At 44.9% G+C, this 24167-nt stretch overlaps 2 protein-coding genes across 6 annotated transcripts in view; both read right to left on the minus strand.

The window, feature by feature from the left end:
• Window positions 1-879: 879 nt before the first annotated feature.
• On the minus strand, window positions 880-11903 carry HYKK (hydroxylysine kinase). 5 transcript variants are annotated; one of them, XM_020975999.2, is made up of 6 exons: window positions 11768-11903; window positions 10282-10367; window positions 9100-9450; window positions 7468-7607; window positions 4790-4973; window positions 880-3039 (listed from the first exon to the last, which is right to left on the minus strand). In XM_020975999.2, the coding sequence occupies exons 3-6, from the start codon at window positions 9443-9445 to the stop codon at window positions 2582-2584; spliced, it is 1128 nt and encodes a 375-aa protein (XP_020831658.1). In that variant the 5' UTR covers window positions 9446-9450; window positions 10282-10367; window positions 11768-11903; the 3' UTR covers window positions 880-2581. The 5 variants fall into 5 exon arrangements, with proteins under 5 accessions (XP_020831658.1, XP_020831659.1, XP_020831660.1 ...); XM_020976003.2 differs by lacking the exon at window positions 880-3039 and adding an exon at window positions 3123-3310; XM_020976000.2 differs by lacking the exon at window positions 10282-10367.
• Window positions 11904-16144: 4241 nt separating this feature from the next.
• The window catches only part of IREB2 (iron responsive element binding protein 2), a 43155-nt gene continuing 35132 nt past the window's right edge, over window positions 16145-24167 (minus strand). The window contains exons 19-22 of the mRNA XM_020975984.1: window positions 23439-23586; window positions 23225-23347; window positions 21999-22184; window positions 16145-19391 (exon numbers count right to left, since the gene is read on the minus strand). Coding sequence (XP_020831643.1) covers window positions 19281-19391; window positions 21999-22184; window positions 23225-23347; window positions 23439-23586 — 568 coding nt within the window. The 3' untranslated portion in view covers window positions 16145-19280. The remainder of the gene's footprint in view (window positions 19392-21998; window positions 22185-23224; window positions 23348-23438; window positions 23587-24167) is intronic.

Consider the following 24167-nt stretch of genomic DNA (forward strand, 5'->3'; position numbering starts at 1 on the left):
GCCAGGGCCATCAGGAAGGCTTCACACACGAGGCGGGGTTCAAGCTGGGTTCTGGAGGGGGTGGTGTCTAGATGGGGGGAGATAGGAGAAGTATGGGAGTACTGAATGGTCTGCTGATGTCCCTCTGGATGCTTCATCATGGATATAACTCTGGGTCTTGAAAGGCTCTGCCAACAGTTCGTGCCCAAGGCCTGGGGGGGTCCTTACTCAAGGTGGGGACGACTGGGGTGGGCCTAGGCCTCTCAGTGGAATATTTGTAATACAATGACTATCAGCCAGTCAATCAGTAAACATGTATGAAGTGCCTACTACATGCCAGGCACTGTGCAAAGCACTTAGCAGGCAAAAGCCATTCCCTGCCTGCAGGGAGCTCACAGTCCAATGGGGGAGGCAACATACAAACATACATACAAATAAAGTATATACAAGATAAACAGGAAATAACAGAGAAGGCACTAGAGTCTGATAAGTGAGGTTAGGGAAGGTTTCCTGTAGAAGATGGAATTTTGGGCAGGGCAGGTCAGAGCAGCTCAGTGTTTGCTGGTGAATGTTTAACAACCGGCTCCCCACCCCTAAAAAATGTGCACACTTAAGTCTGATAAGCATTATTAACATTTCCTCCATCACTTTCTTCAGACTAGATAACAGTGGAACAATAAACCAAGCCCTGATTTGTAGTGTTTGTGGATTTCGGAGGTGTAAAGGCTGCCACTGAACATTTCATAGTTGCAGTCTCCAGCACCAACCTGGTCTTTGCCAATGGTCTGGTCAGTTGCTGATTTTTTTTTTCAGTCACAGAAATTCATAAAGTCCTGTCTACTAAGGCTTGGAGTGGTTGTGATCAGCGTTAGCGGAGGGACAGCCCACATCAACAAAGTATCATTTTAAAAATATTAATATAGAGAGCATTTATTTAGTGCTTTGAAATTTATAACAAAGAATTATTTATAACAAAGATTTTTTAAAAAGAAAAATCCAGCAGTTAATAGCATTAATTATTATATTATTAATTATTAACATATTTTTAAAATTTGATGTTATACATAACATTACGTTCCACACCCAGAGAACACTATTGCTACCACCACTGGCACCCCACCTCTGCAATGGTTAAAGATGAAGTGTCTTCTCATATCTCTCAATGAAGTATCTTTTGAAGAAACAGGCTGACAAGGTCAAGTGGAGGGTTCTCGCAGGGAGAAATGGGAAATATGAGCAAGAATCAGAGATCCAGTTGTGAAGCACCTGGAACGGCAGGCTTTTATTCTGTGGGCAGTGGGGTGCCAATGGAGATTTCTGAGAAAGAGAACTGTTGATCAAAGTAGTGTTTTAAGGAGATGCTGCTGCCTTCCATAGTTGGGATGGATTGGGGGGAAACCAATTAAAAACCACTGCCATCGTCCAGATATAAGGTGACAAGTTTCTCAAAAGGATCCTGGAAAGGACCTTGGGCTAGTCTAACCTCTCCCCCTGCCATTTTACAGATGAAGAAACTGAGACCAAGGGATGAACCAATTTGCCTGAAGTCACACAGGTAGTAAGTAGCAGGGGAAGAGCTTGAATCCAGGCCCTCTAACGTCAAAGCCTGGCCTTCCCTCCTCTGTACCACAGGCATGGAAATAAAAGGAGCCATGTACTAAGAGACCTTGGAGACATATTCAGCTGGAAGACTGCTCTGCTTAGGTCCAGGTGACATCAGCCCTCCATGGCCTTCAGGGGCCCTCCCAGTTCTAATCTATGATCCTGTAAGTTGTTCAGCAGATTTTCTGGGACTGGAGCTTAGAAGAAAGGCCAGGATTGGAGACCTGAGTATCATCGGCACAAAAGCCCTAATAGAGCCTGTATCAGGGTGGATGAGATCGTCAAGAAAGCAGGCAAGATTGCGAGGAAAACCAGAAGTCCACAGACCAAGGCCTACCAGGGGAGGAGGACCCAAGGAAGCTGCCAGAGAAGGGAGCAGAGTCAGGAGAGTGGAGCCTCTCAGAAGCTAGGTCTGCGTAAGGAAACATTGCACCTACCGGCTGGTTTTACAAGGGCAGCCCTCAGAAGCTCTGAGGCTCTTCATCTCAATCCCCCACTCGCTGAGGCAGAGACCCCAAAGCAAGCCTGTGTCTCCCCAAAGAGTTGGGGTACTTCTCCAATACCGTCAGCTTAAGCTCCCACTCTGGTGTGTTTTCCCCAATGACAATCACCAGGAGTGATTAAGCCAGTGTCATTTAACCAATTAAAATGAATTAGTTTCTATAAAGGGATATTTACTGAGAAGACATGGCATAAACAGTGGTACAAACCTTCATACCAAACCTGGGGCAGGTTTCCACAGATATCCCACAGATATCTTGTGTTCAGTGGCATTATTATTAATACAAAAATTAATCATTTCAATTAACTCATGTCTCATAGTGTCATGAAACTACATGAAAAGTCAGGCTCAGTCAAATAATTCCCAGCTGAATTTATAAAGCTTAAGATAGTAGAAATATGAGCTGCCCTTAGCGTGAACACCGATAGTGACAGCTAATAAGCGGTGTTCCAGTAGCACCTTCGAGTGCTTAACATAGGCCACCTCATCTGATATGCTCTACAACGTCCCTGCCGAGTAGGACTTGGCGGTCTTAAACCAGATGTCCTCCACGGCCTTCTGACCCATATTGAGCAGGTTCTGCAGGTGCTTCCAGCCTGTTTTGGCAGTGACCATGAGATAGTCTTTGTTCTCAGGGTAGAGCTGGCTTGTATAAGCAGACATCACAAGTGACTGAGAAAACCGACTGCTCACCAGCAAAAAGAGGGCCCCCCTTTCTTCAGCTGTCAGCGGGATGACGCTTTCGAAGCCAGCCAGCACGTGGCCGCCCGCAGGAAGGGGATCCTTGCTCTCTATCATCATGTACATGATCGTGATGGCTAACTCGAACACGTAATAGCCTTGGCTCATGTCCTCAAAGTCTAAGACTCCAGACACATGACACACTGGGTCTCCTGAAGCCTCGTTGCTGGTCTCCACCAAGATGTTGTAGCTATTCAGGTCCCCATGATTGATGCCTGAAAGCAGAGCAGTGAAACCAGTGGAGATGGGGCAAGGGGTTAAGCCCCCCAAATCACTAGTTTTGTATTTTCACTCTCACTAAGGTCCTTCACACCATTTATTGGAAAAGTCAGCAGAAAACGAAATGGCACCCAAACCATGCCTCTTTACTTCACACAAAAGCACAGCCCTGAATACAGAAAGGACAGAAGCAGATTTCTCTGCTTTCAGCCTTCATGAAGCCAAGAGATGGGAACTAGAGAAATGTGGATGTTCTGAGCATGACCACTGAAAGAGCAAAGAGAAAAAAAATAACTTTTATCACAGAAAGTTTATATCTGAATAAAGCACAAATTATATTTCAACAGAAATTCAAAACCCACAAAGGAAATTAAGATTAATTTGAGATTCACTGATTTTATCCCAGAGCTTCTCTTGATGAGAGAATAGTTTTGATTTCACCCTCAAATCTCATTATTCTTCTTGTAGGCAAAATGCTGACTAATGGTGGTGATGGTAGGGGAGTCAGGGCACCTCTGACCCTCTCATGGGAGGAGGCCATAATGAGAGCTGAGCTTGGAGGCTTTGGCATCAGGCAGACCCAGAGCCATGGGCTGGGAACCCCTGTTTTATCCCATTTACCCTGAATGCTATGATTCACTGTGCAATTATGTACTTCTGTGCTATGGACACAATACGATGACAAAATCCAGAGGCTCTGGGGGCTCTTGGCTGCCACAGGGGCCCTTCCTGTGATTTACTCTAAGCACTTGACTGTCTGGCCCTTCATATTACTTGCTTCTACATTATTTAAAGAATAAGAGACACGTCCTCCTCCCCCAAAATGATTACCATATAATAATATAATGTCTTTATAAGAAGTTATTGAAAAGGTGGTAATGCTGTAGGGCCAGGCTGGTCCGAGGACAACAGGCATACAGTCTGGGTGAGGCCAGCAATGGAGATCCTCACTAAATCCTGATAAGTACATCAGCTGGGGGGGGGGAAGAGTGGTGGGTGAATTTCTTGGCCAAAGCCCTTCTCTAAGACCAGCCAGTCAGTTACTGAGGGGCCTCCATCTGCCTGGGAAGAGGTGTTTCCACACTGACATAATGGCAAATCTTTGCAGGACTGAAGAAGGAAGGGTGCATCCCTCTACCTGCCCCTCAAAGTCCTGCCTCAGTGCCTCATCATGGCATGGGGACAACCCTCAGTTCTCAAAGGCCATGCCTACAGAGCATATGCCTTGCCAAGTTCTACCAGGTGGGAAAGACTCCCAGGGTGGTCCTGGCAAAGCCTGTGTCAATGGTGTCCATGGCTGAAGGGCCAGCCAAGTGAGATTCATAAAGGCTCAGCCATGGATGGAGGCTAGCCTTTCTAATTCCCCAGGGGTGGTGGAAAGGGAGCAGGGGCTACACTAAGGCTTCACAAGGCTGCAGGTATTCATCTTCCTGTTGGGGTTCTCAAGGTGTGATCTCCAGCCATCAGCCAGCGAGTGGGCACACGTCTGGCGGAACTGACGGTTATTCTCACTCTGTCCCTAAATGCACTACAGAGGAGGGGGAGGGGCCGCAGTCTGAACTGGCAGAAGGAGGAATGATAATCATGAGACCACAGATCCACAAGGGAATTTGGGCAAATGGGCAGATATCTGGGAAAGCCTCGTCAGTCTCACCACCTCCTCCCCCATCTCAGCTCACTGCCCTGGATAGAGATGACAGTCATTACTAATCTCGGGGCTAGTCTCTGACAGTGGGAAAAACTCACATTCTCGAAAATGGCTTAACTTTGTCACAATCTCATCATGGAAGCGTTTGAGCACCCAGTCCACCATCTCTCGATCTTTGCTTTGGCCCAAGGCATAAGCATATTTTTCTAGAAGAGGAACATTTCTCAGGTTCCAGATGAAGTCGCCCCGATGCAGGCTGCTTATCTTTGGGTGGTGGAATTTCTAAGGAAGGACCGAATAAACAAACATGGTGAATAATGAGAAGGCCTTGTATAGGTACTGGAGATGAAGAGGGAAAGAGAGGACTCCTTGACCTCATGCACCTTGCAGTCTAGTGGAATTCACTAGAGATCAAAGAGGTCCAAAGTACTCAAGGAAAATTACAGGGAAGAAGAGATCAGTCTTGGTTGAGGGGGATGCCAGGGAAGGTTTTAAAAAGCAGATATGATTTGAGATGGACTTGAAGGAAGAGGAGGATTTTAAAGGGGAGATGAGGAGAAAGTTGGGAATTTACAGGATCAGATTTAGAGCCAAAAGGGAAATGAGAGGTCATCTAACACAACCTCCTCATTGTATGGATGAAGTGAAATGATTTGTTTGCATGGTAGTACGTGGTGAGAAATAAATAGGAGAACCAGGATTTGAACCCAGGTCTTCAGAGCAACAGCCATGGACAAAGCGTATCCTACTGTACTGAAAGAAATGGGATTGCTGAGCTATGGTCACAGACAGATGACCCACCATGGTGAGTGGGAGATGAATGGCAGGAAGAGAAAGGAGGGAATTGGACAAGTTATGAGTGAGCTTGGCTTCTGGTGCTGGCAAAATCTGAGTCTGTTATCGAAAGTGGGGGTCTGAGAGGCAGCGTGTTGTCAGCAGGTAGGATGATGGCCTTCTAAGTCAGACCTGGTTTCCTGTGGAATCTTGGACACATCCTACCCATGTGGTCCTAGGTAAGTCGATCTCTCAAAGCCTCAGTTTCCTCATCTGTAAAATTGGGATAATCTGTATGTTTCCTTCCTCACCAGTTTGTTGTAAATTTAAGTTATAATTATTTAGAAAGGGAAGCCGTAATCACCAAAAGCCAGAATGGTTTCATCAGAACAAGTCATACCAGACTGATCTCATTTGACAGGGAAATTCTAGTTAATCCAGAGAACGCTACAGACACATATACTTAGATTTTAGCAAACCGTTTGTACCAGGTCTCTCCTCATATACTTGCGGGCAAAATGTAGGGATGTGGGCCAAGCGATGGCTCCATTAGGTCAGTTCAGAGCCTCTGAATGGCTGGACCCAAGACAAGATCCATGGCTCAATGTTGACCTGGAAGGAGGTTTTCCTAGAGTGAGCCAGGGATTTGTCTTGGGCCTTTTTATCAAGGACTTTGAAAAAGGCACTGATGGCAGCCCAATCTTTCTGGCTTCCCCGGACACGTTCCCCTCAGACTCTGCGATGCAGCCAAACTGGCCTCCTTTCTGGTCCCCATACAACTGGAGACTGGCAGCATCCTCTGCTCCTGCCAGATACAGCCCAAGGACCACCTTCTACACAAAAATTTTCTACTCCTCCCCCAACTCCCCTTTATTGAACTACTTTGTGTTTGTTTATATTTATTCTATTTATGCAGAACATAAAATGTTTTGGTAGGGACAGCTAGGTGGTGCAGTGGATAGAGCACTGGTCCTGAAATCAGGAGGACCTGAGTTCAAATCTAGCCTCAGAGCAAACACTTGACACTTACTAGCTGTGTGACCCTGGGCAAGTCACCTAACCCCAATTGCCTATAAATAAATAAATAAATAAATAAATGATTAAAATGTTTTGACGACCTAAAATCTTAATCTCTAAACTCCTGGTTAGCAGGCAGTGTTCGGTCCATTGCACTTGCACCTTCAGCATGTAGCACCCAGGAGGCACTTAATAAATATGTATTGCTTGACTGACTGCTACAAAGATAGGAGGGAGAGACAACCCCCTGGATAATATACAGAGCTCAGCAGGCTAGGATGTGGGCCTAATCTAAAGGATGAAATTCAATGGGTATAAATGAAAAAGCCTTCAAATGGCCTCAAACAATTTGTGTCATTAACACGATGGGGAAGGTTTTTGTCGACGGCAGAAATTTTTAAAAGTCACAGAATTTCAGAGTGGGAAGAGCCCTCAGAAGCCACCCAGTCCCCCTGGGTTTCCCCGGGGACCCCCTCCTCCAACCCAAAGGCTGAGTGCTAGAACTCCATCGCACTTCTGGACAGCTCTCATTGTCACGAAGATCCTCCTTCTTACATCCAGCCTCAGTTTACCCTTCTACAGCTTCCAGAAGCATCAACCCTCCAACTGCAGCCAGACCAGACCCAATTATGCCCTAGGTTTTCCAGGCTCTGGGCTCAGGGTTTTGGGAGCTTCCTCTCAACTTCCACCTCCATTCATCTCGATACTTCAAGACCCAACCCAGATAACAGCAGCTCCTCCAGCAAGCCTGCCTGGCTGAACAGATTGGCTCCCACACAGTACTTCTCCTTCCACCTTATACTTTGCATCATAAGTTTCGATTATGCATCATATCCTTCCTGCCTGATGGATGTCCCGGGAGGCGGGCCTGCGTCAGGTAGCTAACAAATGACAGGCACTCAGTGATCATCTGGTGAATGAATGAAAAGCCGTGAGGCTGAACTTAGCAGAGAACAAACGCCCACCCAGGAGCTGAAGCCCTTACCTCCAGACTTCTATCCATCTGGGCTGCCAGTTTGCCAACTTCATATAGGAGCTTCGGAGTGACAGGAACCTGGGCTATGGGTTTTCCTGGCAGGAAACTGAACAGCCTCACCAAGTAACTTGTGGTGTCAGAGCCGTTGTCTACGCATGGAGAGAGACAGATGATCAAGGCTTCAGGAGGCTCACATCTCAGCCCTGACCCATTATGGTCACCTGGGTGACCTGGGACAAGCAAGTCACTAAATGTCTGAGATGCTGAGTTTCCTCATCTATAAAATAGGGAGAATACACCACCCACCTCATGGACCCACTGCAAGGAGAACAACATACACACCGTAAAGCATTCTATAACAGTTACCAACTATCATTTATTAGGGCAAAGACTGTTCTGCCTGGAAATAATCACCAAAAAAAGATTTCTAAAATGAGTGAAAAGGCAGCTAGGTGGCACAGTGGATAGAGCTCTGGCCTTGGAGTCTGGAGGACCTGAATTTGAATCCAGCCTCAGACACTTGATGCTTACTAGCTGTGTGACCCTGAGCAAGTCATTTAACCCTGACTGTCTCACCAAAAAGCAAAAAAACATGAAAAAACAAACCAAAAAAAAATGAGTGAAGAAAAAACTAGAAAACAAGGAAGTCCAAGTCCATAGAACCCAAAACCCCTGGGGGGCCCAGCAACCTGACAGTCAGAGCCTAGGACAGGTTCAGGTCCAGCTTTGTACCTTCTGCAAACAAAGGGCTGGCCAACCCCATCAGGGGGCCATGCTGGTCCTTGTACTACCCACTCATGGGGCTGTTAAGAGGGAAGGCTTGTGTTAGCCACCCCTATGACTGCCAACTAACGATGCAAATATTCCCAGCACCTTCACCTTCAACCACTTCTAGAGCACGCTCCTAGCCAGCCCGGGATCCCTGCCTTCCCCCTGCCCTCCACGATCCTCTGGGGACCAGGACGAGGCAAAGGTGCCTTACGAGTCCTTATGAGGGGGTGAGGGGGCCCAACTCTAGACCTTACTGCTCACCCAGTGTTTCAGGGAAAGCATGGCTGTTTTTAACAACACAAATCCTGATGGCCAGATTGAGAAAACTAGAGAGTAGTGTGGTTTTAGTTTGATTTCATATGATAAAAGTACAACATTAGGCAATCACTTTATATAGCCGGCTGGAGAATTAAATACAGTGTGGCGTGTTACAGGGCTGACCAGCAGGAAACTTTAGGGCCTGAATCTCGTAAGGAAGGACAGCCTGGGGATGCAGTATCACGTATCACTTGGTTTTACAGCTAGTGCCTGTGTGTTTGCTATTCCTCCAGCTAGACCACAAGCTCCCTGAGGACAGGGATTGTGTCTTATCTAAACTTGGCCTCTTCCCCTGCCCCAGGACAGTGCTCCATCCACAGAAGGCAGGTGAGAGACAGCTGAACAAATTTCCAGCCGCTCCCTTGGCTACAAGACACTTCCTGGTCATCAGAATTCCCAGCGTTGACCACGTCTGAATCATGGCCTCAGCAAAAGCCTCAAAGTGGGGCTCCTGGGGTCACTGCTCCTTCTCAGTCACCACACCTGCATGGGTGATTCCGGCCAGCAAGGGGCTGGGCCATAGATGCTTCTGGAGATCTGGCCATGGCTTACCTATGGTCATCAGAGAGGTCAGGCTGCCCCCTTTAGTGGGATGCACAGTGGCCGTGGGAAAGCCTTCTGCCTTCAGAAACATCATGATGCGGCTCTGCACCTCAACCAGGTCGGCGTTCTTGCTGGATTCAGTGTTGTTCACTTTGAGAACGTACTTGAGGGGATCACCACTTGTTTCAGGGGCCCTCGGGACGTGCACGAGGAAGTTCTGATCATCATAGCTGGGAAGAGGCTGGATCTTGGTCACCTTTAACCCGAACACTGATTCCACCAATTCGGAGGCTTGGAGCTCACTCAAGGCTGGCTTGATGAGGGTCTGAGATTGCTGGTGCTCCGGGCCTGACATGGTGTCTAGGAGGCAAACGAGAAAGAGGCTCAAAGAAGGGAATTGATACACTTGTTCTTTGACCCTACCCTTTATCCCAAGCCCTCTTGGATTACCACGTTCGCCTTCACTCATGCCCAACAATCTGACCCTTCACTCGTAACTCAGTAATGAAAGACTAACATCAGATTAAAGGGTGGCCTTTCCCAGGGTGATTTCCATTGTCAGAAGTTAAAAACATGAACCAAAAGAGATTGAAGGCTGGCACATAGAATTTCAGGTCTCAGTCACAGGTGTGAGAGAGACCATGTGGGAACATCCAGGCCTTTCTTTCTCCCGTGCCCCTGAGACTGGCCCAGAGGCATTGTTTAGGACTGTGAATCCATTCAGTTTTCTTCTTCGGTACGACTAAAAACAGTTTCCTGGTTTATTTTCTGACCAAAGTGTTTTCTTCTATTAGAAATGAGCTAAATAATCTCCCTTGTCGATATTGTCCCAAGACGATATACAGAAGCTGGAGTTGGGGATAAAATATTCCTTGCTCTTGAATGTGCTAAGGCCTTTCAAATCCGGCAAATAGTTTAGCCTTCTATCAAGTGATTTATTTAGCTAACCACTGGCAGTGATCTGGGCCAATTTTCAGAGTCATATGAATTGAAAATTTAACTTATGGATTTTTTTCCTGGAGAGTCCTTCAGCTATAACTATGTCTGAATGAGATTCACAGAATCATGAGGATGTGAAGGGCCTTCAGAGACTCTAGTCCATCCGATGCTTGGAGGATTCCTTCTCCAGCATCTCCAGCTGGTGGTCATCCAGCTTTTGTCCGAATGCTTCCAGTAACGGCAGCTCAGTACCTCGTGAAAAAGTCTGTGTCAGCACTGAAGAGGTGACATCTGCATCTTGGCTTCAATGTTCCAACTAGGAAACTATCGGAGCAGACCTAAAATACACACATGGGGTGGTCATGGTGTTTATTTCAAAGTCTTGCCCACTTCCTTCTCTACAAAGCAAATCAAAAACCTTCCTGTATCGTTTGCTGACAGGTATTATCCTATGAAAACGAAGTATCAATGATTTCCCTATTGTGGGACCTCCTGATGAAAGCAGGATATAAATATATATATACGTCTATATATCTATATATACATACATATATGTATATAGAGAGATAGATATATTTACATATAGATAAATTCCCTACCACGTTTTAAGTTCCTTGAAGATAAGGACTGGGCTACATTGTGTCTCTTCCCGGGCCCCGAGCACAGTGCTCTGCACACAGTAGGCATTTAATAAGTGTTTCTTGAGTTCAGTTGAAGTAGGCCGTGGCTGGAGCCCTGGCCTGAAGCCTGAACCGAAGCCTTTCCAGCCTGGTAACACCTGCTGGCACTCTCCCCCCCCCCCCCCCCCCCCGGCAGAGGCTTGGAGCCCGGGGCCCTTCCTGGCACGCACCCCCCCAGCAGGGAGACTTTGGCCGGTAATCCTCAGGCCCTTTGCCTCCCCCTTATCTCTTCCCAAGACAGGAGGCGCCGAGGTTCCAGAGTCCTCCAGCTGCGTCTACATTTTGCACCTTGTGCTGACATCGCGGTCCGGAGGAGGCTGTTTGCCGACCCCAGGTAACGCGGTTCAGCAGCCACTTTAAAAGAGACGAGGGGGGAGCTGGGCCCGGACCCAGACCCGCACTTGGACCAGCCGGAGCTTAAGCGGAGCTTGAAAGCCCAGAGGGGGCTAAGGCGGCTCTGGGCTGGGCACGGAGGGCGTCGTGGGGGAGGCGTCCTACGAGGGGGTGGTCCATGACCCGGCCGGGTCCCCTGTCCTCCGGGGGCGGCCAGGGAACGGGCGGGCACCTCTCCTACCCCTGTCCTTATTCCGGATGAACTTGGGGGCTCCCGGTGCGGGGGTGGGGGGAGGGGCTGGCCCGGGGGGGTCTCGGATGGGTCCTTCCAGTCTGAGGCTCCCCTCCCCCACCCCAGCTCCGCTTTCCTTCCTCTCCTGACTACCCGGGACGCTCAGGGCGGCCGGACCGGGGTCCCACGGCCGGATCCCAGAGGGGTCACTGCCTGACAAGGTCCGGCGGCTTGTCTTGGAAACCCAGCTGGGGATGCCCCAGGTGACCTTGGGCCGATCAACGAACCTCGCCAGCCTCAGTTTCCTCATCTGGAAAAGGACCCGACCGCCCTCTGAACTCCCTTCCAACCCTAGGCGGCGAGGTGGCTGGGACGCCTGACCTGAGTTCAAATCCGCCCTCAACCACTAAACTAGCCGTACGACCCTGGGGGGCTCGTCCGCCTCCTGCCTCAGCTTCCCCGTGTGTAAAACGGAGACGATCAGAGCACCTACCTCCCGGGGTGCCTGTGAAGAGCTTGGGCGACCCTCGGAGGGAGCCACGTATGCACGAAGCCGCCAGCAACCCTCCACTGTGGGCCGAGCCCCGAGCTCAGCCGCGCCAGGCTCCTGAGGGACCTAGGGCGGGCAGCCAGACCGGGGGGGCGGGGCCCTTCCTGATTCCGCTTCCGGATTGGTCCGCGTAAGCCCTTGGGAGGGGCGGAGGAGGCAGGGGCGCGCCCACGCGTCAGGCCAAACTCCTGATTGGCCACTTCCTCTCTTCTCTCCGTTTGGCAGCTGATTTTGTAAGAGAACCAGATTCTGATGGGTCAAGAGTGCTCTCAATCGGTTACCTTGGTAGAAGAGGGAATCACGTTTCTCATTGGCTCTCCTGACTTTTCCGCCCCAATCACGCTCTAGGGGACCCCGCCCCCAAACTGCAATCCAGACATCTGATTGGCTAACCTCCTGAGGCGTCTTACTGCCCCCTCCAATCACGGGTAGAAGCGGTGACTCCACGGGCTTTGAGTCGCTTTCTGCCTTGGAGATGCTCTAATGCTCCTGGGGGTTAAAGCCCTTCACAATGGGGCTGCAGCCCGCTTTTCCCAGGGTTGGGCATTACTCACCTTCACCCCACAAGCCAGGCTGGCCTTGCTGTTCCTCACAGACAATCCATTCTGGATTCCCCAGAGCAGCTAATGCTTTCCCCCATCCTGACCTTGCATAGGTTTTGTGCGTACATCGAAGTGTACAGGCCGTGTCTTCTAAAAGAATTGTAAGCCACTTAAGGGCAGGATTTGTTTAATCAGGTTTTGCAAGCGGGCACTGTAATACCTGATTATTTTACGGTCATTCTCCGAGCCTGACATTAGTAATGCAAGGGGTCCCAGTTAGGGATTGCCGTCTTGAAGGTCTTTGGGAAATTGTTTATCCCACGAGAAACTTGACGGTCGGTGGGCAGAACACTAAAAAGCATCTGCTCGATCTGTTGTCATCTATTATCTGTTAGTCTGTAAGCTTCTTCTCAGAGTATCCCTCTTTCCCCCCCAATCCCAACTAGGCCATTGGGCTTCCATGACTCTACTTTGCTTATCTTCTTTAGAGATTAATTATACCTCCATTTGCCTCGTAACTTTGTACCACCCTGCACCGAGTTGTCTTCTCAGAAGTTCATAACTTCAGCCTTGTTCTCACTTGAGGAAAGGGATTCTAGAAGGCACTAAAACCCTATGGCGAGTCTGTTTGGATGGCCCTTCCCTTGCAGGTATATGAAATAAGGAAATGCCTTGCTCCAAGAAAGAACTCAAGAGCCATGTTTGTTAATCGATCAGGTCATCTGGTGCGGGCAGTTAAGCCAGACTCTTGAGTGGTGCTGCAACATTCCTGGGCTCGATAACACAAATTCTAGGGTATCAGCCCTGGATTTGTGCTCCACGTGGACCTTCTCCATGACAGCAGCTAACACTCTTTGAGAGCTCTTTGTCTGCCTATTTTATGCATCATTTGGTGATTAGAGGACCACGGAGCTAACAAGGGCCGCTTGTTATGCTTGGCACCAGAGAGGGCAGAATCAGGACCAATGGGTTGAAAGTTGCAAAGCAGCAAATTTTGACTTGAGGTAAGGGAAAACGTCCTAACAATTAGAGTTATCCAAAAGTAAAATGGCTTGCCTCAGGCTTCGGTTCTTGGTAATAAAGCAAAGGCCGAATGATCACTTACCAAGTAAGGGGTAGAGATTTTGATACAGATACTGAATAAAATGATTCAGGAGCTGGCTTCCAGGGCCCTTATAATCTGAGTCTGAAATTTTACTAATGCTGAGGAATTTGGTTTTCTGGGGAAGAGGCTAGACAAATTCTGTGAAGGCTCTAAACCCTAATACCTGGAATGGGGATTCTGGCTCTGGATCAATCACAAGTATTTGTTTAAAGTGACATTAATGGATCATGAGCAAGCAGCGCAAAAAGAGTCAGCCTATATTATCTTACTTTGGTGACAAAGAAGATCAAAATATGCAAACAGAAGAAGGCAAGAAAGTCAGAGATCCTACCTCCAAAGCCTCCAAGAAAAATATGAATCAGTCCCAGGCCTTGGAAGAGCTCAAAAGGGATCTTGAGAAGCAAGTAAGGGAAGTAGAGAAAAAACTGGGAAGAGAAATGAGAGTGATGCAAGAAAATCATGCAAAACAAGTCAACAGCTTGCTAAAGGAGACCCAAAAAAAAAACTGAAGAAAATAACACGTTAAAAACAACAGCCTAACCCAAATGGCAAAAGAGGTCCAAAAAGCCAATGAGGAGAAAAATGCCCTAAAAAGAAAAACTGGCCAAATGGAAAAGGAAGTCCAAAAGATTACTGAAGAAAATACTTCTTTAAAAATTAGGATAGAGCAATTGGAAGACAGTGACTTTATGAGAAATCACGACACTGTAAAACAAATCCAAAAGAATGAAAAATTAGAAAACAATGTGAAATATCTCATTGGAAAAACAACTGACCTGGAAAATAGATCCAGGAGAGAGAATTTAAAAATAAAGTGACATTAATGTAATGAATATTATGGTGGCATAAAATATGATAAATGTGAAACAAAAATTAGGGGTAGTGACATAGGCAGAAACAGTATATATGTGTTTCATTATACACACACATAAAGCATAAATATATATGATGTTTTTTTTAAATAAAGAAAAATAAGGAACACAGGGTTTGTTATCAACACAGGGCATCAGGTTGTATACCACCCACAACACTCCTGGAGCCCACCAGATTAAAATGTAATTGGGAAATGTTTAACAAAATAAATACATAGTGACGTAGAGATGACGTTAACATGAGGCTTCCCAAGTCCATACGCACCAGCAGGGATCTTCGTGGCCTTGAGTGGCCTGTTTTTATTTAAGGTGGACACCACCACAGTGAGATGTCCAAATTTCAGACAGCCTTAAAAAGGGACACAGAAGAAATGCATCTTAATGATGGCTTGTTTGGAATTTATTTTGGTTTTGCCCTGTTAAAATTTTTTTTCTCCTTGTTATGTCTAAATGCTTCAAGACAAACCCTATGAACCTCACACATCTGAAAACATATATATATGCGTGTGTATGAATGCCTGCATACAAAAACATCCTCTCCTAGTAGCTCTCTGCTGTTTTGCATTACCTAGTCTCTAGGACACGTTACAGTGTACACTCTTTATCTGCATCCCCAGCACAGCCCCGGCACACAGTAGGGGCTGCTAAATCAATGTTGATTGACTGACTCCATTGGTTTTTCATCTTATCATGTTTGACTCTTAGTGATTATTTCATTTACATCATTAGTCATACTGCACGGTTATTTTGTCCTACATCAATGCATACACATATCCCCTTATTTCTGCTTCACAGCTGTCACTTTTTACCATCCTGTAATATTCCATTCCACTATATACCATAGTTTTCTTAACGATTTCCTTGATGATGATTAAAGAGGAAGTATGGCACAGCAAATCGTTTAGGACTTGGAGTAACTGAATCCTGGCTCTGAATCCCACCCTTGATGTTAATTACATGGGATGGGCAAATCACATAACTTCTTGGTTTCTTTCTTAATGAGTGTAAGATCTGTAGTACAGACCTCACAGCATTTATATTATCCTACTGAAGCCCTGCACTTAAAAGTGCTTTGCTGACTTTAAATGTTAAAAGTTATTATTAGATTTACAATAAAAAAAAATCTCACAACAGTTCTTTCCCTTGGAGAACTACACACCTTTTCAGATCCCAGTTGGTCAAATAAACGAGAGTAATGAATAATTATGAGTCTCTGTGGTGTAATGGGAAGAATGCTGGAATCATAGGATTTAGAATTTTGAGGGTCAATCTCCCTGTTGGAAGAAGTGAGGCCAAGATGGGAAGGTCATTTGCCTAAAACCTTACTCTGATGACTCCAAAGCCATTTTTTTTTTGTAATGATGGTCACCCACTGCTCCTCAAACCTAAGCCCTGCTACTTCTTTTCAAGTCACTTCTGCGGACCTCAACATCCTCATCTAAAAACAAGTGGTTTAAGACTAAGTGATCCTTCCATATTGAAGCCCTTAGAATCCGATGATCCTTTTTTTTTTTTCCCAAGGCAATCAGGGTTAAGTGACTTGCCTAGGGGCACACAGCTAGTAAGTATCTGAGGCCACATTTGAACTCCGGTCCTCCTGACTCCAGGGCCAGTGCTCTATCCACTGTGCCATCTAGCTGCCCCTGAATCCAATGATCCTTATGAACAAGTGGATAGTAAAACAATGAAGAAAGTTGTGTAAACTAAAGGGAAACCTCTAATCTTTAGGCTCATTTTAGTCTGATTTTATCAATGTTGGATTTCTATTCTCCTTAAGTATTTTTAAAAAGACAAAACAAAATCAGTGATAATACAATTTTCTTTATTAAAAATAATTTACAACATTGGTAACATTATATGCACAATTGTCATCAATTGAACTTTGCCTCCAGATATATTTCTATACAATACTTTAACATTGTTGAACTTAAAACTGTTGTTATACTGTTTTGTTGGCTTTAAACAGTAGACACTGATTTGCAATTACTCAAATGTGATTACTATACATATGGTTCTATAGCCGTATACTAGATGTCAAATGGATAGAAACAGCAACACTATCACAATTTGGGGAATAAACATTGCAAAAGCCCAAACAGTATTTTTTGGTTTGTTCTCCTAAATCAAACAAACCAAGGAAGGCTCAGGGTGTCCACTTTGTTCCCTCCGCCATCCTCAAAGATAAATTAAACGCCGAAAGAAAAAAGTTGCCTTTTAATTGGGACCATGCCCACACAGTGGCCAAGTAACTTCTTTCCACCCTACTACAGTCAGGCGCAACACATGTCCTGACAAGGTGGGAAATCTCCCAGGCCATGTAGGCATGGCTGGGCTGTCTGGGCTTCATTTCCATAGGAAGGTATTCCCTCCCCCCAACGTGTACAACAAAGCGAGGCCGTGGGGACTGCCCGCCTGCCCTCAGAAGCACAGGCGTGCAGCTCCTTCCCTTCAGAAGTCAGTCAGAGTCACTGAACAGACAACTGCAACCATCAGGGGTCGGTGTGGTTACTCACGGCTGAACAAGAGAGCTTTTTCACTGATTTCATATCAAAGAGCAGCAGACCTAGAAGTCATGAAATTGGGCATTCCACTTAGCATAATTTACTGTTAAAGTAAAAAAAAAAACAACATCATTTCAGGTGATGATGGGCTTTTACAAGTGTACTTGAGATCACAAACCCTGAGGTGCTTCTGTGACATGTCCACAGGACTTCCTTTCCTTAAACATTGCTTTATTTCTTCTAGTTTCAGTGTGCAAGAGGCAGCTTCTATGCAAGAAACATCGATAACTAAAGGGACACACACACACAAACAGCACTGAATGCCAGGATTTCCTCATATAACAAAGAGCTGGCCAACAGCAGTTCTTCCTGAGAAGGAAGATCTAGCCACCTTCCAGGAAAGGAAATTCTACTTGAAATATGCAGATTTCAGATAAAGATAAGTGGGATTAGACAACAAATTAAGGCTCGCTGACCATGACAACGGCCACTGGGACTAGACATCAAGCATCTGTAAATGTTTTATTCCTAGTGGAGAATTCAAAACAGCCTCAGCCGGCTGGACAGTTAACTTGAGAGTGTTTGTAGCTCTCCTCAGAGGCCGCAGGATGGCCCCAAGTTTATAAAGACTTTTCTCCAAATGATTTGCAATTGTGGAAGTCAAGCACTTCAGAAAATCGCCAAGGCTATTTTTTAACATTTAGAGTGTAACAAATCCAACTATAACATGTTTCCATGTAAATGAAAAGACACACTGATAAGGATATACAGGAGCATGATAAAGTATAGAAAAAACACCATGGTTTAAAGGTGATAGAAAACAAGTATTATCAGACGACAATTTGTTTTTAGTGCCCGAGGGTGGTGGGTAGGGAAAGACAAGGGACGGGAGAAGAAAAGTCACTTAGCTTCAACCTAGCACATTTGATCAGCCAAATATACATTTATGACTTATCTGTAAACTCTCACACTGGTAATTCTGTGCAATAGTTACTCAGTGGTCCCTGTCCACTGGTTTAAATAGTCAGAAGGGTTTTATCATTCCTTATAATATGCAATGTTACTTGATTTAAAATTGCAATAATAATATTTCAAAGTGAATACATTACTTTTCCTTTCACTCAGTTTTACTTCTTAAAATGAAATTCCTTAAATTTAAAATAACTTATAAAAGCTTCAGAAATAATCATCTAACCCCTTGGGTAACAGAAAAGTGGTCCAGCTTCTTTGGATAATAATCAAGGAATTCATTCTGGTAAGCAAGAATATATGCTTGCAAGACAACAGTGTTCAGAATAGGTTAAACACTGCTGCCCTCAAAGAGGGTGATAACACAATCAGTATGAACGCTCACCCAAAGAATTAAAAGGATGCGTCAAAGCAACAGAAAATGTTTTTAAATAATTCAAAAGATGACCCAAATGTTAAAATAAAAACTGCTAAGATCGTTCAGCCACTTCCCACCTCAGACTGAACATCAGATAGGATTTTAGGCCATCTCTCAAAGCCTGGAGATTATTTTTAGAGTTGTCTGGTCAAATAAATAGTTCCTTTCTCAGATCTTGAACAACAGTAAAAAGGTGAGTTTTTAGTAAATGATGTGTATTTGGAAGTAAAAGTCTCCCATGAAGGTGGATAACTTCTGTTTCATCTGTGATTCTATGATCATGCCTTGCAGTCTAACCAACAAATTACAAAATATCTATAGGTAACACGTTGGATTACTATGGAATAGGCTAGTCTCACCTTCTTCCTGGATCCTCACAGCTAAAAGCAATCTAGAAAGGCCCATCTTCCCCTACACAAAACCCTGTTTCTTAAGGGCACGTCCCTTGAACAAAGGCTAGCTCTGGCCTCCATTTCCAAACTAGAGCAGACACCTATCTAAGTACACCAGCTTTGCTTACCTCAATTCTATGGCTACAGAATCAAAGCTCAAAGTCCATTTAGACCCCAGCCCCTCAGCTTCCAGAATTCACTAATCTGATTTGGCTTCTCATACGTCACTCTGTTATTCTTAAACCAACAAACAGTAGTACCCAGTTTTAAAGGTGCAAAACTAAAGGAAAACAACTGCAGGAAGGCTGCTCTTACATAATAGTCTTCACCACAATTCAAGTTCAAACTCCGCCTTGTTTATTTACAAAATTGTTTGATAAAATATCCCCTCCCACCCCATCCCCCCATACTTACAGCTCTCTTCCACAACACACTTAGGCTGATTTTAGCAATGTTAATAGCACCATTCGTATAGTATTTAAAATCAAGAAAGATCTCATTGTGGTCACTACGATGATTCACAATCATTTACAACCATGGATGAGATAACTGGGCGTACAGCAACTGTTTGTAAGCTCCATGGTATGGATTCCTGGGTCCATCACACAAGGCATTTGCAGTTACCAATTACGGAAGGGGATCCATGTTCAGCAGATACTAGGAGAATTTTCGAGCCACATAGTTTAATAATCCACCATGTTTGTATAATGTTATTTCCACATCATTTTCAAATGAAGCGATCACGCTGAATACTTTTCCAGTGCTAGTCTTTAAAAGTAAAAACAAAACAGAACAAAAAACCAGAACCTATTAAGATCCATTTGTCATCCTTCCTGAACCTTCTCCCCCCCCCCCCCCACCCCCCGGCCTCCCAGCCTACTTCATTACTAGTCCTCCATTCCCTGGCCAGAATAAACTCCAAGAGGGCAGGGCCAGGTCTGCCTACACTGAGGTAACTCCTTCTAGACTTATCCGGGCGGCACTCTGTAAAGAGGTGGGTGTTCTAATAAAGGTCTAACGAGCCACTGGCAAATTCGCAAAATTGCACGGCAGTGTTTCTTACTGCCTAAAGCCTTCCCTACCACGGAAAACTTTTCTTGATATCAAATGTCTCCCACAAATCCTTTTTTAACAAGTGGAAGTCAGGATTTTTTTCTATTCTGGAAGAGCACATATTAAACCCAAGTAGAGATACTTAGCCCTAGGGAGCAGCTAGCTAGCACAGTGGATAGAGCACCGGCCCTGGATTCAGGAGGACCTGATTTCAAATCCGGCCTCAGACACGTAACACTCACTAGCTGTGTGACCCTGGGCAAGTCACTTAACCCCACTGCCTAGCCAAAAAAAAAGAGAGATGCTTAGTTTTGCTCCCCCTAACTCTGAAGGCTTCAAGGCAGCATGGAAGTGATCCTGGGCTCCCCAGGAGGCTATGCCAATGCCAAAGTGCATCATGTCTGGCAGGTGTAACCAAGCTAACAAAGCTCTGTACGTACAGACATGGCAACAATTTGTGCATGTGCTGTACATGTGGGAAGGCTCCATCATGAGTGGGCACCAGGTGAGACCTTGTTTTGGCCACGTGTGGCAGACAATCCATGGAATGAAGTCTATGACCCTGTCTGGTAGGCCCTGCCCAGCTCCCTGCCACAAGCCCCATTTAAGCTGTGGGACTATAGAAATAAGGGAATTTCCTCCTTGGTATAACAAGGAGGAAACCTAGGGCAAGTTCCTCACATTGCTCCAAGACTCAAATGAGGTAATACATGAAAAGGATTTTTGCAAACTTCCAAGACCCTTGCAAAGTCACTCATTGTTATAATCATCTAGAATTTATTATTTACTGCAAATATGCTGGTTAACTTATATTTTTAGGGAGGAGCTGAAATTGGACTTTCTTCTCCTAGCTCCTGCCTCAGGACTCACGGACAGATGCCTCCACTCTACAATGAGATGCTCACTCAGTGGTGGTCACACATCTTAAAATTAGACCAGGAAATAAAAAAAAAATTAGACCAGGAAATAAAGATCTCAAACAGGACTTGAAAACCAGGAAACAAGCAGAGTTTGAAAATGGATTAGAGCAAGGAGATGAAAGTCAGGATGCTTCAGTGTCCGTCCACAGACTGCTTATGCTTCCAAGTTATGGCAAGTTCTGTAGACAGACTTTCCTCCTCAGTACAAGGAAGACTTTGGACCAGACTGGTTTGTTTGTAACAGACCCCTTTAGCAGTCTGGTGAAGTCTAGGGACACCTAAGGATCTTTCCTCCCCCTATAATAAAAGGAAATGCTAAAATTCAGCTAGAGATGAGTGAAAATAAACATGTAACTTTTTTCTATACAAGTTGAAGGACTTGCTATTATCCCTCTACAGGTCTGTGGTACTTTTACTGTTGGAAAGTTCAACATACAGAACCCATATTAGGAGGGGGATCTGGGAAATTCTATACAACTTATAAATGCTGCCAAGGAGCCCTGTGAATTTACTAAATAAACCCAATGTGATTCAATGCCTAAGGGGCTAAGGTAATTAATGACAGTAATATGGCTACATTAATAACTTTGTTATTTATTAGGACCCAAAGTGTGTGGCTTGATCTCAGCACACGACATACTAGAAAAGTTGATTAAAACCAAAGGGCTAAGAAAAAAATGTACATACCGTCAATCAAACCAAGTATCATCCTTCTACCAAAGCTGTAATGGGGGGCATTAGAACATACACCTCAAAAAATGTCAACACAGTCCACAAAGTAGAGTGAAGCCTTGACTGTACAGAGCTACTGGGAAATATGTATTTCCAGATCACTGGTGTCCAGACTTCCAGAGTCAGAGGTTTACCTGTACAAGCACATTTTAGATGGGATTCTCCCTTGAGTGGATCCCACTTCTCTGCACCTTCTTAAACAGAATCTATCAAAGCCTCATTTAACATTTCTGGCTAGCCACTGGACGTGGTTCCTGCAGTGACACTCAGGGGATGGAACAGCCCTACCCTGCTATGCCTTTGAGGTGTACGTACAGCAAAGCTTTCCCCCTTCTCCTATTCATGCTAATCAACTTGAGGCAGGATATCTGAGGCTCATCAGAAATACAAATAAATGGTACTGGGTTCCAGGACAGCCAGGCTGGCTTTCAGAAGAGTAAAACCTATAGGCTCTACAGCGTAATTCTTGGCTTGCTTTTCCCCCTCACCGGTCATGCTTTCTGCAGGTGAGGCTGTCAGAATGCAGAGGTGTTACAGGAATTAAGAAAGGACCCCAGGACTCCACCGACGCCCACTCAGGGTAAGTGTGGCTATCTTGTAGGGAGGACCCTGCTCTCCCAGCTTCCCTTTGGAAAGTACACAGACCCAGACTTAAAAACCTCGCAGATACCTTTACGTTTAAGGTGATTCCCGGCGACAGATCTTCAGGGAATGAAAAAGAAAACTGCTCTCTGCCAGAGAGGCCCAAGGAACTGGCATTTTCCCCTGGAAGAAACTGCAGTGGAGCGATGCCGATTCCAATCAAATGGTCTTTATGAATCTTTTCATAACTCTCAGCTACCACAGCTTTCACACCCTATAATAAACAACTGTTATTTCTTTCAAACTCTAAGAAGAGAAATGGCATATGGCATGCACTCTAAGAAGATTCTCCAGCCTGCAGAGCAGAGGCAGCACCTTCTCTAAGCTCAGTAGAAGAGGCTTCTACATTCTGAGCTGGAGTGGGACAACCTGTCACCTCCTGTGATGGGCATGGCAAAGGTGCTTTGCTTCCCAGTGTAGTCTAGAGGCCCTAAACGAGGCCCCCAAGACATAAAAATATTCTTCTCAGTACTACTTAAATTACCTGCAGAAGAGAGATCAGCAAGCTACGGCCCTTGTATGAAATACGGCATTTTTTCCAGGGCTGGCACTAGATGAAACTGTGTTGGTTGGCGAAGTCTTTCTGATTCCCTCTTATTACTCGCTGGGACAGTTTGCATTTGAAAAGTGGATTTAAGACTGAAAACCCACCAAGGACAAAAGGAATGACAAAGAACAAAATAATAATGGCCAAATGACAGGTGCTAAGATCAACCTATTTGAAACATTGGGCATGGTGGCCAAAATTTTAAAAAAGATTTTGGAGATGTTCTCCCAAGATGTCCCCAATTGATGGATATTGCTGTTCTACCTATGGGTGATCATGAGTTCGCCTTTCTCCAGTCACAAAGTGAATACAGAACTGACAATCCTTCTGAGTGTGAAGGACCCCCATTGTGGAAGAGGGAGCTAGAGGGGAGGGCACAATGACTGACATGACCATCCATCCAACCATCCATCCATCTTTAAATAACTACTAAAAATAACAACAAAATCCCCGGCCCCAACTTTCTTTGTGCATAAAGAAAAAAAATGCTCATCTAGTCCTAGTCAACATCTGTGAGAGAACATTAAAATTTAACTACAATCTTCTAAAAAACAAAAAGTCATAATGAACAATTAATTAACCACAGGCAAACAAGATACAAATGTCTAGATAGCATTTTAAATTTAAGAAGCTGCAGATGGATTTAAGGGAATTTACACTCCCACCTCTCAATTCCTTAAGAAAAGTCATACAAAAGTATAAAATACCATCAAATATGGTCCTTTGGCAGCCCAGTCTCTTGAATTTCCAGAGCCATATTTCTTTCCTGCTAAAATAATCAAGGGAATGCCTTCTCTCTGGTACAATTCTGCAGCCTCAAATACATCCAGCTAGAGATGAAAAACAAACAAAAACTTCCTGTTAAGTCAGCGGGCAGAGCTCTCATAAACAATAACCAGAACAATCTGAATCTCTCCTCACCGTCTGTCCTGATGGAAAGTGGACCGTTTTGGGAGCTGGTTTTCCGATGAACTTATTGAGAAGCTTGATATTTGCAAAGGTGCCTCTCGTCATCACGGCATCATTACCCCTCCGGGCTCCATAAGAATTGAATTCACGAGGTGTAAGGCTAAAAAACAAGACACAAATCTCAGATTCCAAACTAGAGGAGAAAAAAAAAAAAGACACAAATCACTTTTTCCCCCCCAGTTGAGGCAAGAGAGAAATAGCTATTGATTACTGGGATGTTTATAGTCAAGATTTAAGTTAATTTTGCTTTATGTTTTCTCAGCAAGAAAATCACTTATTCTCCTTGGGCCTTGGTTTCTTCATCAATAAAATGAGGTTGAATTATGACTTCTAAGGTTCCTTGTAGTGGAGACTGTGAAGTCTTACAGTTAAATTTGTCCATTAGACAGTGAAAGGGTCAGACGCAAGTAAAAAATTAACAAAATTATTGATTTTATTCCTACGGTTGAGAGCTCAGAGAAAATGGGATGAAGACTTTCCTTTCCTCAAAATACTTCCAAACCGATGACCTAAGTGGAGATCCTAAGCATTCACAAAATGAGGGTAAAGTGACATTACTCTACTTCTCACTGTTACAGTATTAGAAATCCCCACAAAATCCTGAAGTCTCTTCACAGGAAAGATCCTAGATCTAACAGTGTCTAGTCTAAAAATATCCATTTATAGTTTTCTTTAAAAACT

Source organism: Phascolarctos cinereus, unplaced genomic scaffold (assembly GCF_003287225.1).
Source record: "Phascolarctos cinereus isolate Bilbo 61053 unplaced genomic scaffold, phaCin_HiC Scaffold_3;HRSCAF=262, whole genome shotgun sequence".
NCBI classification, from domain to species: domain Eukaryota; kingdom Metazoa; phylum Chordata; class Mammalia; order Diprotodontia; family Phascolarctidae; genus Phascolarctos; species Phascolarctos cinereus.

Bases quoted from the DNA above. Each gene is read 5' to 3' on its own strand.
- HYKK (XM_020976000.2), bottom strand. From the start codon at position 9,445: ATGTCAGGCCCGGAGCACCAGCAATCTCAGACCCTCATCAAGCCAGCC. The intron at 7,608-9,099 runs GTAAGCCATGGC...CTCCATGCGTAG, and splicing joins GACCTCTCTGATGACCATAG to ACAACGGCTCTGACACCACA. The intron at 3,040-4,789 runs GTGAGTTTTTCC...CTCTGCTTTCAG, and splicing joins GTTAAGCCATTTTCGAGAAT to GCATCAATCATGGGGACCTG.